Source organism: Macaca fascicularis, chromosome 3 (genome assembly GCF_037993035.2).
Source record: "Macaca fascicularis isolate 582-1 chromosome 3, T2T-MFA8v1.1".
Lineage (NCBI taxonomy): Eukaryota > Metazoa > Chordata > Mammalia > Primates > Cercopithecidae > Macaca > Macaca fascicularis.
In genome coordinates, this window is record NC_088377.1 from 90,036,766 (window position 1) to 90,055,402 (window position 18,637).

An 18,637-nucleotide genomic window follows, 5' to 3' on the forward strand; every position below is an offset into this window, starting at 1 on the left:
GAGAGTGACTTGGACAAATTTACAGAGGAAGGTGTTCAAAGCCTATCGTTATTCATCGTATTATTCATCAGCAGGTACTTTTCAGAAAATATTTTTTGCTCTGATAGGCTTAGCTAGTTAGTCCCAGAAGTTTTCTCAGAAATAGAAGTTTAATATTCTGACTCACCCCACCACACAGCACTTTCATGCCTGTAATAGGGATAAACTTAGGTGTGGTGTTTGAGCTCAGGATCAAGAATGAAATTTTTCTGAGTAAAAAAATCCATCCTCAACCACTATCACTGAGCACTAAATAGCTTTGGAAATTAGATTTTCCTGTGGATTTGACAATATGTTTAATGAATTCAATCTAAAATTTCAAGGCAAAACAGCATTTACATGCAAAACTTTTATGACGGTAAAGTCATTTTGATGACAACTAATGTTGTTTCAATCACAAGTTATGCCAAGCTGTTTTATATACTTCCTGTGCTGTCAGAAGATAAAACAAAAAGTGAGATTTCCATTCCCACATGAATCTGGAGCGGATATATTTTCTGAGCTCAAGCTACAACAGTGTTCTTCAGACCTTGATGCAAGCGCAAAGGAAATTTCCATATTTCAAAATCCATTTAATGGAGCAATTGAGGAATTTCCACCTAATTTTCAATTGGAAGTGATTAATCTGCAATGTAATGACATGTAAAAGGAAAATATCAAGAGAAAAGTCTAATAAATTCTAGAAATGCCTTCCAGGCAATGAATATGCTTAATTTAAATCATATGCTGTGGATTGATATCACTACTTGGCAGCACCTTTCTGTGTGAAAAGACATTTTCAAAGATGAAATATGTAAATTCTTATTACAGATCAGCATTAAGAGATAAACATTTGAAATCAATTCTAATTACAGGGAACACTAATTTTACACCTGAATGAAGTGAAATATAATCCTCCCCAAAAAAGAATTCCATTCTTCTCATTAGTAAATCTGTTTTATTATTTTTATATTTTTTAATTTAATCACTTAAAATTTTGTGAGATGCTTTCCTCCCTTATTGCTTAAATATTTGCATAATATCTTCAGTTTTGCCTCTTGGCCTGCAAAGCCTAAATTCTTGACTATATGGCTGCTTACCAAAAAAGTTTGCCAACTCCTGCTCAAAAGGGTTGATTGTAAAAGGGAACATCTCACAATCTCTAAGGAGCACACATGGTTAATATTGCCCAAAAGTAGAATAGGTTACAAAACATAATAGTAAGAAATTGTCATAGGTTGTGATTGACATAAATGTCTGAAAGATTAATGAGATATTATAAACCTCCTAAGTAAATTATGAAAAGATTCTGACAAGTTTATGACATTAGGAATGATAAACCAAAACGTACAAAGGGAGTGGACACCTAACCCACTGGGGCTCACAGCCTTCGAAAATACTCCAATGTCCTTCCCATGGCTCAAGAATCCAGGAATTTCAAGTGACCAATCAGTAACGAAGAAGAGGTAGGCAGAATCTGGTGGCCTAGGGATTAGAGTCCTTCCCTGTTTATCTGGTCACCCTGCAAATCTGGAGTTTTACAGAACTCTATGGAGACGGCAGGAGCCAAACCAATGACTGAGGTACAATTTCCCAATATGAGGTAAAGGCTCAGAATGACATGAGAGTCAATGTAAGAAAAAAAAATTGCATATGCATTTGTGGACAAAAGTCATAATTGCTACATGATAGGGCCAACCTCATAATAATGTGTAGACTGAAATTATGTAAACTATTTAGCCAAGTGCTTGGCACCAAAGCATTAACTATTATTATTATCATGTATCCAGCCTCATCTCCTGCTACTACTTTGCTTTCACATTTCCCCTTCCTATATTCCTCATTATTCCCACAGCTACCACTCTTTGGCATTTCTGTGCATACACATAATATTCATTCTCTTCAGAATTGCATTCCACTCTGATCTCCTGGTTATTTCATTTTATGCCCCCAAACTCCATCCATCTTCAGCCTTCTCTAGTCTATTCAGTGCTCTTGACAGTGACCGCACAAACTGCAACACCTAGCCAACTTTTCATTAGATTTCACCTCTGGGAAGAAAAAGAGACAGAAGAATTTATTTGTGGTTCCCTCTCATGTAGGCACTGTATCTCAAGAAGCAGTCAGGTAGGTTCCTCCATGACTATAGCTTTAACCAGGTGGCCTCTCCTCCACAGTTCCCTTACTGGGCTCCAGGAAGTACATTTCCTTCTTGTCCCTTTGGCTCTATGGCAACGTGATAGATCCCTGCTTTTCCCACCTTTCCATCCATCCCTTCTTTGCCCTCTGCCCACACTGTTGTACGTAATAACCTCAATTTGAACTATCGGCACTGAATTCTGTATTCTACTGCCCTGCAACCAATAAATCCACCTCACAAATTCTTATTTAGCCTTCTGCACCTCTTTGAAGCCTTATTTAACAATATTCTTCCCCTGGGTAAACCAGAAACTCCATTGACCTTACTCAGTGTGAAAAGAAGGGAGGGAAGAAGATAAAGAATTATAAATGTGTTCATTTATTACTCGTTGGCGTGGGGGAGGCAAAACAGAATTGGAAAATAGCCGAAACTAATACATCTATCTATTAAAAAGGCTACTTCCTTGTCTCTTGTCTGGTTTTCTCAATGTTGCACTTTTTCTTTAAAATTCTTTCTCAGACTCTCAAACCAAATGCCGTAAAAATGAAAGCAGAAAATAATGATAGTTACCAAATGAACTACAACAGCAACCTGAAACCCAGTATATCCAATTTCATCAGAAGTAAGTGACAAGTGGAAAAAAAAGTTGAGGAAAAAATTCAGACACATTTAAGTTTGATGTTGATGAAACTGATGATACTTGTCATATTTTCGGTACTTAAGATGGTGTAATATTAATACTAATTGATAGAAAATATCAACTTGCATATCTATATGGTTTCTTTAAGAATCCAACTCCATCAGCAAAAAATCACAGCATAATGACCCTAAAATGAGATGTAAACCACAGAAAATGATATTAGTTTTGCTTAAACACTAAAATTATCTTTATTAAAAGACAAATTATCTTCACTATGAAAGGTATTTACTGTGAGAATAAATATTTGAACCCAATTTTGGAAAACTGATTTAGTTGTTTTTGTTTGCTTGCTTTTTTTTTAACCCTTAGTCAGGTACCCTTCAACTTCAATATGCACACACATTATCTGAGGATACTGTTAAAATGTGAATTCTCATTCATTAGGTCCAAGATGGGACCTAAGTTTCTATGGTAATATGAAGCTCCTGGATGAGATCTATGCTGCTAGTCTATGAGTACCCTTTGCGTATTTAGACTAACCCTTTTGGGGGAAAAAAGTCTGTTCCTGCTCTTCTAGTCTTATTTTTTAAATAGTTCTCAAACCTTAGCCATACCAGTCACCTGAAAACTTGGTGAAACACAGATTGTTGTTGTATCCCGTATCTTGACTTTAGTGATAGTAGACATCTGAAAAAAACTCCATTAAAAAGTGGGCAAAGGACACAGACACTTTTCAAAAGAAGACATATGTGTGGCCAATAAGCATATGAAAAAGTGCTAAACAACACTAATCATTAGAGAAATGCAAATCAAAACCACAATGAGTTACCATCTCACACCAGCCAGAATGGCTATTATTAAAAAGTCAAAAACTAACAGATGCTGACAAAGTTGTAGAGAAAAGGGAACACTTATACACTGTTTATGAGAATGCAAGTTAGTTCAGCCAGTGTGGAAAGCAGTTTGGCAATTTCTCAAAGAACACAAAACAGAAATACCATTCAACCCACCGATCACACTATTAGGTATACACCCAAAGGAATACATATGTCATTCTACCATAAAGACACATGCACGTATATGTTCATCGCATTACTCACAATAACAAAGACATGGAATCAACCTAAATGCCCATCAATGATAGACTGGATAAAGCATGGAATATTTCACAGCCATAAAAAAGAATGAATCATGTACTTACGGAACTACAGACCATCATCTGAAGCAAACTAACACAGAAACAGAAAACCAAACACCGCCATGTTCTCACTTATATGTGGGAGCTAAACATTGAGTACATATGGATACAAGAAAGGGAACAAAAGACACCAGGGCACGCTTGAGAGTAGAGGGAAGGAGGAGGGAGAGGACTGAAAAAATACCTATTGGGTACCTGGGTGGCGAAATACTCTGTACTCCAAACCCCAGTGACACACAACTTACCTATATAACAAACCTGCACATGTACTGCTGAATCTAAAATAAAACATTAAAAAAAAAAAAAAAGATTGTAGTGCTCACTTTGGCAGCACATATACTAAAAAAAAGAAAAAGACTGTATATAAGTAAATATACACACACAAACACACAAGTGCATGCAAAACTGGTGAAAATGGATCTCTGTATTATTTCTTCCAATTGCATGTGAATCCACAATTATCTCTGAACAAAAAATTCTTATGAAAAAAAGCAGACAGATTGAGACGTTGTCTGATAATTTACATTTCATTACATCTCAAGTTCTCATGTGATGCAGCAAATCTGGGGATCACACTTTGAAAACCATTGATGCAAAATAATAGCTTTCTACCACAGGTGCATAATGAAGCTTTTTCAAAACTCTTAATGCCCAGCGACACCAAAGAACAGTTAAATATTAATTTCTGGAGGTGAAACTTGAACATTAACTTTGCATTAAAAGCTTCTCAGGTAATTCTAATGTGCAGCTAGGGTTGAGAACCACTAATCTAAAATTTAAACTCTTCTCTGTTTCTCCAATAATAATCCACCCATATCATTGAGAAAGCCATAGAAAAGTAGCAAATTTTCCACAGATTAAAAAATGAAGACAAAACCATAGATAAGTTGGCAAAGTTGCCATTAAATACAACTGTTTTTAACCAAACTCTAAATGTGATGTCAGCTAGTCATTAAAGAGTGCTTATAAATGTTTTATTGACAAAATTAAGCTTTATTCATTCTAGAGATTTTCTAAAAACATTATGTGGAACCCTGATCACAATTATTACCTAACCCAAAAAGGTATTATGTGAATTAATGGGATAATGCTTATAAAGGCTTTGAAAATCTTAAAAGAGTAGTGAAAACAATACAATCACACTCTTATAAGTATATTTTGCTAAATTCCTAAATAAATAATCCACTCAAGGAATTAGGAACATAATTTGTTTTATTAAAAAGAGGAGAAATAAAAATATAAAATAATTTAATGTGAAATCATAAAAATTCATCCAAAAGAGATCCATTTTTAGATTTTAGGATGGCAAATACTTTTAAAGCAGAAACACAACAAAAGAGGTCATGAAAGAAAAATTATTAATTTTGATACTTAAACATAATATTTGACACAGTAAAAACAAAATTAAAACACAGAGAAAGACTAGTCAAAACAAATATAAGTTGGGCATAATGTTATCAATCTACAAAGAACTCTTAAGATGGCTCACACAGCCATAAAGAACATATATACAACTCACTATATACAAATATTTAAGAAATTAGAACAAACATTCAAAACCATTAAGAACCAACCCAAATGCCCATCAAAGATAGACTGGATAAAGAAAATATGGCACATATACACCATGGAATACTATGCAGCCATAAAAAAGGATGAGTTCATGTCCTTTGCTGGGACATGGATGAAGCTGGAACCCATCATTCTCAGCAAACTATCACAAGAACAGAAAAACAAACACCACACATTCTCACTCATACATTAGAGTTGAACAATGAGAACACATGAACACAGGGAGGGGAACATCACATACCAGGGCCTGTCAGGGGGGTTGTGGAGGAGCGATAACATTAGGAAAAATAATGTAGATGATGGGTTGATGGGTGCAGCAAACCGCCATGGTACCTGTATACCTATGTAACAAATCTGCACATTCTGCACATGTACCTCAGAACTTAAAGTATAATTTTTAAAAAATCTAAATATAATAGGCCAGGCACAGTGGCTCATGCCTGTAATCCCAGCATTTTGTGGGGCCAAGGTGGGTGGATCACTTAAAGTCAAGAGTTCGAGACCAGCCTGGTCAACATGGTGAAACCCTGACTCTACTAAAAAAAAAAAAAAAAAAAAAAATAGCCAGGTATGGCAGTAGGCATCTGTAGTTCCAGCTACTTGGGAGGCTGAGGCAGAAAAATCGCTTGAACCCAGGAGGCAGAGGCTGCAGTGAACTGAGATCATGCCACCGCACTGCTGCCTGGGCAACACAGACTCTCTTATAAATAAATAAATAAATAAATAAATAAATAAATAAATAAGACATAGTAATGAGTATGATTCACTTACAAAACAGGAAAAGTTTTAAAAATCAATTTGTAATAAGTACACAGATGACATAAAAAGTATTATCTGTTATTCTTCATAGATCTCCATTAAAATTGACATATAAATTATATATATGAAATTACTTCAAAAAGAACAATATTAGAATAAAGGATATTAGAAATGCTGAAGATTTTCTGCTAGATATATTCTAACTGAACCAAAATAAATGAAATCACCAGAGGTCCACTGATAACTCACACAAGTAAAAAATCTATGTTGACAAAAACATAGGAAAGGCCAGGTGCAGTGGCTCACGCCTATAAATCCCAGCATTTTGGGAAGCCAAGGCAGGAGGATTGTTTGAACTCAGAAGTTCAAGACCAGACTGAACATGTAGCATTAATAGAGCACCCTCATCTCTACTAAAAATATAAATAAAAACAAATCACCTGGGTGTGGTGGCATGCCTTTAGTCCTGGCTACTCAGGAGGCGGAAGTAAAAGGATCGCTTAAGCCCGAGAGATAGAGATTGCTGTGAGCCAAGATGGTGCCACTGCACTACAGCCTGGCAACAGAGTGAAACTCTGCCTCCAAAAAAAACCATATAAGAAGAACTTCTTAGAGGAATGAGTGATGGTACACCAGGTGAGGAGCAAGCAGCAAAGCCTCTATTTTGTAACTGAGAATGAGTAGTTGAACACAGGGATCTTAGAAAGAGCCCCAGAATTTGTGCACTGACAACACCAAGTAGGAAACAGAATGACAAAGACGAGACTCAACTATTTCAGACAGAAGACAAGTTTGTACTAGGAAATACGGACTATTATAGTGTCAAGTATAGAAATTTAGTCACTGAAGTTGAGCTGAGATTGTGCCACTGCACTCCAGCCTGGGCAACAGAGTCAAGACTCTGTCACAAAAAAAGAGAAAAAAAAAAAAAAAGAAAGTAAGTTAGTCACTGAAGCAATGGCCAAATCAAATGTATCAAAAGGGAAGGAAACATCAAGAGACATAGTTCCCCTGATGAGCCTGCACACTCCTGTAAACCTTTCTGAATCTAAATTTGTGTCAATGAGTATTTCACATTAAGATTTAAGAGAAGCACTTTGAACAGCAACCAAATAGTGATGAGTATTAAAGAGAAGCAAAGCTATTATTACCTACCGTTGTTTGCCAGCAAACACCAGCCAATATACGTGAGAATTCATTCAGTGAGGATATACAGAAGTGGGATGGAAAAGACCTATAGAAATATCTCACAATATAAAAGAAAGAGAACAGAGTTCTCCAGGTGCAGCAAAAAAACAAGAATTTCAAAACCATCTATGTAGGGAAATAAGCCAATTTTAAAAAGTGTCTGCTTATCCACTCAAAACAACTCAGGGAAATATAGTCTTCCTTAAATATGAAATCAAACATGAGATTATGAAACAACAGCACTAACTGAGAAGTCAAAAGAAATTACAATAGAGATAGATAAGAATACTATGGATTTCAAGGGTAAAAGAGAAAAATTCAGCATTAAAGAAAATGGGGTAAGTTATATACAGGACAAATCTGAAAACTTCTTCCAGAATGAAGAAGAAGAAAAGGAGCAAAAATAAAATTGATGAGGCATAATAAATATGAAAGGATGAAAGGACAGACAGAGACCTAAAATAAAGATGCCTAACTCAAACTAACCCAAACAAAAAAGGTGGGGAAGTGGAGAGGCTTACAATACACTTGTGAGTCAAGTGCACTGGCTCACAGACTTGATGAGTTCAAAGGTATTCCAGCTCCTGTCACGGATGGATCCAGACAATCAGCTGAGATCATATGCCTATGCCCACACCAATCATCTGACCCTAGGAAGGACTGGATTCTAATGAGACTCATTCACAAGACCTGCTTGGCATAGAAAGTCAGCGGTGTTAGCCCAACCTGTGCCATTTTGTAAACCTTACCATTTCACAGACCCTGGTCAGAGCAGAAAATTCCACTAGAGCTCCAGCCATGAGAAATATCCTGCCAGACAAGTGCCAGGCCTAACCACCTGACTGCAAGAAATTCCTCCTTTATCAGCAGCTAACCACACCACACAACCCAGTTCCCAAAAAGCCCAGACCTCTCCCGCCTGGACCTATAATTACCCCAGTCTGTAAGTGGGGTTGGGCTCCAGCGCTAGCTGGTATCTCCCCGCTACGCCACTGCAGGTCTTTGTTCAATAAACCTGTGTTACTGTTGAGCCACCAACTCTCTCTTTCTTTTACCCTTCCCTTCCCCTCAAAACCTTACAATGGGTAGGGTCATTCCCATCCCTTGAAACACATGTACCAAGTGATATGGTTATAAAATGGAGGAGGGAAAAGTACCTCCCTAGAAAAGAATGCTAGGCAGACATAATTTTTACATTCACTCTAGTAAATTACATACTAATTTATGGAATGCAAGTAACAACATGAGTAACTAGAACAAGGAAGTATCATAAATGATCTGAACAGATTTTCAAGAGGTGTTTGTATATGTCTATTGCAATATCCTGCAGTGCAATATATAGGGTGTGTAAGTTGATTAATAAAGTTAGCAAATGGATTCACAGTGGGATCAACAGCTATAACTCAACTATGTTGATTAACCGAAAGATGGCAGATAAACTAGAGGTTGGAAATAAGTCACAATAACACTAGCCTCTTCTGAACATGCTTTCTCATTTTTTGGAATAGGGACAGACTGAGAATTTTTCAAATCTCTAACTCTAGTTATCTTTGTGCTTAACAATTTTTCTTCAATTCATCTCTCTTGTCTCCCATTTTACTATAAGCATTCAGGAGGACATGGGCCACACTTTGAACATTTTGTTTTGACATCTCTCCAGCTAAATAACCAGTTTCATGTCTTGCAAGTTCTGTCTTAAAAACAAACAAACAAACAAAAACACTAGAAGACAACCCAGCCAAGTTCTCTGCCACTTTACAAGAAGGGTTGCCTTTTCTCCAATTGCCAACAACCTGTTCCTCATTTACTTGTGAGGCCTCATCACAATGGATTTTACATTCCACCAACATTCAGTTCAGGATTATGTATGTATTCTCTAAGAAAATGAAGGCATAATCTCCAGCTCTCCTCATTCTTTCTGAGCCTTCAGCAGAAGTGTCTTTAATATCCATACTTCTACCAACAATTGTTTCATGGCAATCTTGGCTTTTTCTTTCATGCACCTCAAACTCTTCCAGCCTCTACCCATCAACCAGTTCCAAAGCCACTTCTAGATGCTTAGGTATTTGTTACAGCAACACTCTGCTTCTCAGTATCATAATCTGTGTTAGTGTACTTGGGCTGCTGTAACAAAATACCATAGGCTGGGTGCTTTTCAAAACAGAAATTTATTTCTCATAGTTCTGAAGGTTAGAAGTCCAAGAATCAGGTTCCAGTTGATTGGCAAATGGTGAGGGCACTTTTCCAGGTTTGCAGATGGCTGCCATCTCACTGTCCCCACATGGTCTTTCCTCAGTAAATGTACAAGGAGAAAGATAGAACTCTCTGAGTGTCTCTTCTTGGAAGAACACTAATCCTATCAGATTAGGGCTCCACCTTTATGGCATCATTTAACCATAATTACTTCCTTAGAAACCCATCTCCAAATACAGGCTACAGTATGTGAATTTGGGGGGACACATATAGTCCGTAACAACAGTGTGTGTGTATGTCTTTATACATATATTTATGTTTATAAAATTCTAAGTTCAGCCAATAAGGTAGATGTTATTTTATTGTCATTTTAACAATTGAGGACCTAAGGCACAGAAAAGTTATGTAACTTTCTCAAGATCACACAACCAGAAAACTGTGAAGGCTAGATTCAAACCCAGATAACGTGGCTACAGAGTCTGTACCTATATTCCCTATCCTGCTGTAATTTTCTCTCTGTTAGGAATGAAACGAAAACAATAATGAATATAACAGGGTTTTTTTTAGTTATGGAAGGATACTTAACTTTATGAAAAAGAAAAAAACTACTTTATGATAAATTTAAATACATAAATACGTTCATAGATTAAGTGGGCAAATTTCTAGAACAACAGTCAATAAAATTGACTTAGAAATGGAAAGCCTGTATAATTTTTAAACTTGAAAATAAATAGACCTATAATTTAAAATCTATCCATTCAAAACCCACCATGCCTATATGGTTTAACAGATTATCTCTATCAAGCTTTTGATATACAGATAATTTCAATCTTCTAGAGAATAGAAAAGGGATGGTTATTCTCCATCTCATTTTATAAAACTAAACTAACATGAAAAGTAGAGTTTAAGTCTTCGGGTGCACCAAACTCTCAGAAATCAACACTAAAGAACTTTACATGTACAAAAAATTAATTAATTAAAAAAAAAACACAGGAACAATATAGGAAAAGAAAGATCTGAGCCAGTTTCTTTTTGAAAGTAGATGTAAAAGTCCTATATAAAATAATAGGAAAAAATGAATCTACAAACATGTAAAAACAATACATTATAACTTGGAACAATACATAATCCTTGGAATGGAAGAACAATGTAATATTAGAAAATCTAGTGATATAATTTACTTTCTATCAATATCAGGCAAAATTGAATATATACATACCTATGATGCAGCAATTCTACTCTCAGATACAGATTTCTGATCATTTAAGACAAATGAATTAAAAAAACACATACAAAAATGTGCATAGCAACCTTACAGAAATAAAAATTGGGAAACAACCTAAAAATTGTTCAACAGGTGAATGGCAAACAAATGGTGCAATACTGAAAGAATGGAATAATGTGAGACATAACAAAGAATGTATTAGAACTATATATATAAACATACATAAAACTCATAAAAATGAGATTGAAAGAAATAAAGGCATTTTTCAGACTGATGTTTCAGTATGGTACTATGTAAGTCAAGTTTAAAAACATATAAAATAATATCATGTATTGTTTAAAGATACACACATATGTAATATAAGAATAAAAGTATTTGTGATATTGACAACACCAGATTTAGGACAGTGTTTATCCCTCCGCAGGGGAGGAAAGTGACTAAGAGGTCACCCAGATACATTATTCCCTCCATACCTTGTACACTCAAACCCGCTTTGACTGGAATGCTCAAACCCTCTTTCCCTTCTCCCCTTTTTCCTCTCAAACTTTTATTCTCCCTTCAAGATTTAGATCAAATTTCACTTCCTATGCTCATCTGGGCTCCCAGAGTTCTCTGTACAAACCACAATTAAGGCAGCTAATTATTTGTATATGGTAATATTCTGTTCTTGATTGTGGCTCCTTAAATGAACTCTGGGAAACCCCACATAAAGGAATTCCATTAAATTCAGCAAGTACCTAGTGAGAATCAAATACTATGTGCCTAATCCTTGGCTGAGTGCTGGGTTGCTAAACACTTTATATGGTTCCTGCTTTCAAAAATATTACATTTTTTTAATCACAAAATTTAATATACATAAAACTATTAGAGAACTATACAATCAATTGAATGCTAGTATGTGTTAGATAAAGAGGAAAGGGAAATTTCTCAAAATCATAAAAGAAGTAGAATTCAAGCAAAACCTCTGAGGAGGAAAAAGCCCAAGAAGGGATATAGAGTGATGTTTTTTGGGTCTTTGAAGATACTCTAAAGCATGGGTCAGCAAACGTTTTCTGTAAACAGTTCATGATAAATACGTTCAGCTTTGCAGGTCATACAATCTCTGTTGCAACTGCTCAACTCCGTTATTTTAGCACAAAAGCAGCTAGACAATATATAATCAAATGAGCATGGCTGTGGTTAAATAAAACTTTATTTATGGACTTTTAAATTTGAATTTCACATGTCAAAAACTTTTATTCTTCATTTCATTTTTTTCAGCCATTTAAAAGTGGGAAAACTATTCTTAGCTCATGGGTCACATAAAATCATCACAGATCTATGGGCTCTAGTTTGCCCTCCTCTGCAATATCGAAAATGAAATAAATAAGCCCAAGGACAGGATTGGTACTAAAAGCTCAAATGAATGCTACACAATGCAAGGTCAAGATGGGTCTGGATGTTAAGAGACTTAAAAATACCAAGATAAAATAAACATACTAATAAATAATGCAAACAAAAATATTAATAAGGCATCATTCTATGAACTCATGTGGTTGGAAACACATCCTGAGCTAACAGTTTAAATCCATAATTTCACAAGTTTGAGGGAGGAAGAAATAGAATAAAATGGCACCACGGAACCCAGAATGTACCTCACCATCTGGAGCCAACACAGTTACCTAGGGGATACTAAAGTATGTTGAATGTCCAATACTCTACCTCTTGGAAACAGGCCTAAGGTTTGCATGGAAGGCAGTGAGGAAAAGGAGGTAAGAGTTTCAACTAATACAGTGGCTCACGTCTGTAATCCCAGCACTTTGGGAGGCCAAGGTAGGCAGATCACGAGGTCAGGAGATCGAGACCATTCTGGCTAACAAGGTGAAACTCTGCCTCTACTAAAATTTCAAAAAATTAGCCGGGCGTGGTGGCGGGTGCCTGTAGTCCCAGCTACTCGGGAGGCTGAGGCAGGAGAATGGCGTGAAGCCGGGGAGGCAGAGCTTGCAGTGAGCCGAGATCACGCCACAGCACTCCAGCCTGGGCAACAGAGCAAGACTCCATCTCAAAAATAAAATGAAATAAAAATTTAAAAAAAGAGTTTCAACTAATAAAAATGTTCAAAGGAAGAGAAGGGGTACAGGGGTGAGAATGAAAAAATAATTGTTTTCAAGTTTGGAGATCGGCCAAAGGGATTCTGTTCTTGGTGGAGTTTTGAGGAAATAACATCTATCGAGATATCTAGAGTTCCTTTTTCTTATTTTTTACTAACACAGTCCATAACTGAAACACCAGATACAGTTTCAATGGGATTTCTATCTCCTGAGTCTTAAAAAGACCTGGGTGCAAGTTCCAAGTCTGATTAATTTGCTCTATAAATTTGGCCAGTACATGCTATGAGGTGGTATGCTGGTAATTATTTACAAATAAATATCAGAAACTATTAGGATGGCATTTGATTTACATCATATAAGTAATTATAATAGTTTTGAGTTAATGAGTTAATAATTTCTAATAACTCTAACAATAATAACCCCAGGAATAAACAGATAAATTAGGATGACATTTTAAGATAAAGCTGAGGGTGGAAGGCTGATAGAGACGTGTGTATTAGAGTATGACTATGGAACTTCCTCCATAGCATAGCGTTCAGATTAATTTTTTTTTTAAACGTCACGCAAAGTTTGCCAACAGTCATTACTTCACATAGAAACCTTCTCATATGCCATGTGCCTAAAAACAGAAAAATATTCCAGACCAGATTTATTTCAGGCTGAGGAAGACCAACTTCTAAGATATTGGAGACAAGCCAGACGCAGCAGCCCATGCCTGTAATCCCAGCACTTTGGGAGACCAAGGCAAGCAGATCACTTGAGGTCATGAGTTCAAAACATGCCTGGCCAACATGGCGAAACTCCGCCTCTACTGAAAATACAAAAATTAGCCAGGTGTGGTGGCAGGTGCCTGTAATCCCAGCTACTTGGGAGGCTGAGACAGGACAGTCTCTTGAACCTGGGAGACAGAGGTTGCAGTAAGCCAAGATTATGCAATTGCTGCATTCCAGCCTAGGCAACAGAGCATGACTCTGTCTCAAAAAAAAAGTACACATTTAGAAATTTGACACAGTAATTTTAGGATATTGGAGATTCAATTAACTTCTAATATGCTGGAAATGGAAAATGTCAATACTGATAACAGGTATTTCCTTAAAGACTCAAAAATGAAATACCAAGTATTCTATGTACTTTCCACAGAGTCCCCTACTCTGAATTAACCAATATTTAATAATATGAACTAAACAGGGGTGTGTAGCTTTGTCTGGAGGAAACATTATGGTTGATTACTTTGTTGAAAGATCAGAGTTCACAAATCAGTAATTTGTCTCTCATTTGCTTTTCTGAGCTTTGATTTTACCTATATATTGCTCATACTCATCCATAAGAACAAGGTTTCTGAGTAATCTCTCAAGTCCCCTTTCGTCCCTGTATTCTGTTGTTCTATGAATTACAAAAAGTTAGCTTTCTACTAAGTCACTAATGACAATTAGAGAGGTTCAAAAGTCAAATTGTCTCCCTTTTTTAGAGGTGAACGCCTTGTAGCTGAGTTGGAGAGAAGATGGATCAGCATCTGCCATAGACTTTCTCGGGGGCTTCCAGTGCCAGGTAAGAGATTGATTAATTTCCTCCAACGAGGAGGATAACTTCATCATGGCCATTCTGAGATGCTGCATTCAAGACTTGCTGTGTACCACTGCACCACATGTGCAGGCACATTCATGTGCATTTAATTTGGTCCTCAGAATATCACTTTGAGGACTGAGTCAGGATCTGAAACCAGGTCCTTCCCATACCCCATTCTTTTTTTTAATAGTTGCCCATCAAAATCAAAAGAATGCACAGGCACAATGGTTTTGCTTCAACTGTACTTTTGTTTTCAGAACCTTCCAGTATTCTGCTGGCCTACTCAGAAGGATGCATCTACAATGCCCCTGAACTCCTTTCCTAGTTCCTAAATGAAACCAGGTTTCTAACTAATTCACAGCCCACAACTTTACAAGTTTAGTCTGGTTTCTTTTTCTCTAAATAGGTAGCACTTCTCACAATACTGGATTCTCCCTGCCACTTTCTTGTCCACTTATGCCATCTTTCAAAAGCTTATTCCAGTTGATTTATAATTTTACTGGCCAAAAGAGCTTAAGTCCCATACCTTTAGAAATTTCATTGTGTGCCTGCCCTTTCAGATTATCTATAAACATGTTTAATAAACAGGGCCAGCAGAAATCCCTAGAGGGACCTCATTGTTTACACATCTCCATCAACAGCAGGCTCATACATGCTACATTTTTTTTCTCTATTAATACCTACCTGTGGTGAAAGTTTCCCCCTAATACCATGGTAACACAATTCGGAATAGCACTGTGAAACTTTCTGACTCCTTGAAAGTGTAAATAAATTGTTTCTTGCCTTTTTCCTGGTGTTTGTTTACCCTTTCAAATAGCTCAAGCATATTATAAAAACCAGGGTGCTTTTCTCCATTCATTATACAAAGTGGTCAATGATCCTACAATTTCTGGAGTTTACTAATACGAATGAGATTCAACAGTCAACAGATTGTAGGGTCTCCTCAGTAGGTTTCATTAGAATGTAAACAAGAATTCACTAATACTGAAGAGTGAGTGCAATAACTTATTTCACATTTAGATCCATTTATTTCCTTGAGTTTCTTCAGACCCTCATAATGGATGTCATAAAGTTTCAGCAATTTACTTATATCCATCAGGCCAATCAGGCAGAACATCCTGTTCCCTTATCACTATTTGATCTAATACTACATATCTCACCTCCTTGCTTCAAAAGACATGATGACAGTGGAAAGTTCTACATTTCAACAAAGACCAAAGCAAAGAATTCATTGAGTTTCCAGATCTCCTTTCTTTCCCGTGAGCGCCCTGATCATCAAGCAGTCTCATTGATTCTCCAGTCGACCTTCTGCCTTTCATGTATAAAAACACTTTTATTTCTGAATTGCAGTCCTTTTTGTGCTGTGTCTTGAATTCCTTTATAGCCTGACTGGCTCCTTATTTACACCTGACCTGTCACACTTTGAGGTCTTCCCTGTTCTCACTTGAACAATCTTTTGCCTACTTTTCCCCCTTACTTTTGCTTCTCTTACTTTATGAAATGGATGCAAAAGTCTTTATATGAGCTCCTAATCTTTGATATGACATATTTCCCTGCCCTTCTATTAATGTATTTAAAGCATTTCCAGATTTCTTACAAGTTACACACTTTTAAAAATATTACTTTCATTTTTTAACTTAATGCACACGCTGATTTGATCATAGTTCCATTCTCTAAAATTGAGTAATAATGTGATGGGGTTTTTGTTTTGTTTTGGCCTTTATTTCCCTTTAGAAGGTTAAATGTAATTGAGTTGTAAGCATTATTACGATAGTCACAGATTATTTCCTGTACCAATCCCTGTACAGTCCTAAGCCCAAGTCCAGTATAATTTCATTCCTTATGTAATTCTAACACTTCTTGCCCTATGTGGCAGATACTTGTGTGCGATCTTCTTTCAGTCGCATAGTGTGATTTCTCTCATACTACTTACTACTATTTAGTCTAATTTTCCAGTGTTCTTAATGTAATTTCACTATCCTTACCCTATTCAGTTGGTCTCTGGAAGATAATCTTAACCTAGGGTCCAGGAATGAGTTCTAGGAAGTCTGAGAAGCTCCTGATATCACAGGAAAAATCATGCATGTATAGGCAAAATCATGCATGTATATCTGTAAAAGATGTACATGCATGTATATCTCTAAGTATGTGTACTTCTCTAAGAAAGGCTTTCATAGTCTTCATCAGTTCCTCAAAAGAATTACAGGCAACAAGATAGTTTAAGAGCCACTGATCGATGCTGTCACTAAATTGTATATATACACACACACACACACCCGTGTGTGTGTCACAATTTAGTGACAGCATCGATCAGTGGCTCTTAAACTTTCTTGTTGCCTGTACTTCTTTTGAGGAACTGATGAAGACTATGAAAAGACTATGAAAATATACATATATATGTCTTTTCTTTTTTTTGTGTGGTGAGTCTCACCCTGTCACCAAGGCTGGAGTGCAGTGGCGTGATCTTGGCTCACTGCAACCTCCACCTCCCAGGATCAAGCGATTCTCCTGCCTCACCCTCCCAAGTAACTGGGGTTACAGATCCATGCCACCACACTGGGCTAATTTTCTTAATTTTAGTAGAGATGTGGCTTCGTCATGTTGGCCAGGCTGGTCTCGAACTCCTGACCTCAAGTGATCCACCTGCCTCGGCCTCCCAAAGTGCTGGAATGACAGGTGTGAGCCACCACACCCGGCCACTAAATGTATTATTACATACTGACCATGTGTTACCTCATTCACAGAGAATATACTTGTCCAGTATCAATTTATACATTTTGTTTACTGTTTTCATTATACTTAATCTGTTTTCATCATTCTGTATATAAAATGTTATAATCCCACCATTTCATCCATCCCTGATGCTCCTAAAGATTTCCTAATCCAACAGTAGCAGTTTCCATTAGTTTCTACTAATTTACTCCTTCTACCAAGACTATGAAAGGAAAATGGAATCAGGATACTTACTTGCCACCAATCATTCTATCCATTCTGTTTTTATGCTTTTAGCATTTATATATCTAATATGCATATAAATATTTATATTTATAACACTTTTCTGCAAAACTGTTAATTTCATTCTAGAGGGATGGATGATTTGGCCATGCCCAACACACCATCTTCATCCAGTACACCATTAAATCCTCTTCTCCTGTCACTACTCCCTCCACTGCCTGCCACCATAACCCTACCAAGGTCTGTGTCAAATTGGGTCTCATGCTTCCTCTGTACTTATCAACTTTCTCCCAGTTTTTAGGTTAAACCCTAAACTGCCACTTAACAGATTCACTACACACAGAGCTCATTTTCTGGCCCCCCACATTAACGCAACACCTCAATGCACCATTATGTTTGCTGAACAAACCTCAGATTCTTTTGCAGTCTACACAGTAACAGCATTATAAGTTTTATTCCCCACCCCCCAGCTTCTTTGAACTAGGACTGAACTTACTGATTTGATTCCTACAATGGAAACAGGAATGACATGGTAGGGAAAAAAGAACAATCCACACCCCTTCTAAAGTTTTTGAGATGCATTTTAAACAATGACCAAAAATAGATCTTAAATTTAACTATGTAAAAAAACAAAACAAAAAATAATCCAATGCTGGATTCCAAAAGTCTAACAAGAAAGATGAGTTTATTTTTAAGACACATAATGCTCTTAATTCTTTAATATTGTATTCTTCTATTTGAGACAGCACACTAATACAGGTGATGTCACATCAGAATCTAGATCATTCTTCATCAATGGGATATTATCAAATGAAACCATGGGGCTGTTTACGATGGAAGTGCAAAGATTCTTACTAGCATGTTTTCAGGATGAGAGATCTCTTCAGACTTCCTTGAAGTAATTTTCTAAGGCTGTTGCTAACCAAGTAATGTTCTGATGACCCCAAGGTATGAGTCATAGCTATTCAAAGCCTAGAGGTCCTCTCTGAACCAAAAATGGTCATTCCAAAGCAATAAAGATAATAAATAGCAGACAATCTGGAATTTATGTGGCAAACATTCAATTAGAATTTGGCAGTTTGCTTCTCAGTTT

The 18,637-nt window shown here is 36.6% G+C and overlaps 1 protein-coding gene across 11 annotated transcripts in view; it reads right to left on the minus strand.

The window, feature by feature from the left end:
- SUGCT (succinyl-CoA:glutarate-CoA transferase) overlaps positions 1 to 18,637 on the minus strand; it is a 752,487-nt gene that overhangs the window by 527,425 nt on the left and 206,425 nt on the right. The window contains exon 10 of one of the 11 annotated variants that reach the window (XM_074035193.1): positions 963 to 2,069. The exons of the other annotated variants lie outside the window; for them this stretch is intronic. Within the exon in view, the coding sequence (XP_073891294.1) occupies positions 2,064 to 2,069 (6 nt within the window). The 3' untranslated portion in view covers positions 963 to 2,063. Of the gene's footprint in view, positions 1 to 962; positions 2,070 to 18,637 lie in introns of those variants that run through there. 11 annotated transcript variants of the gene reach the window in all.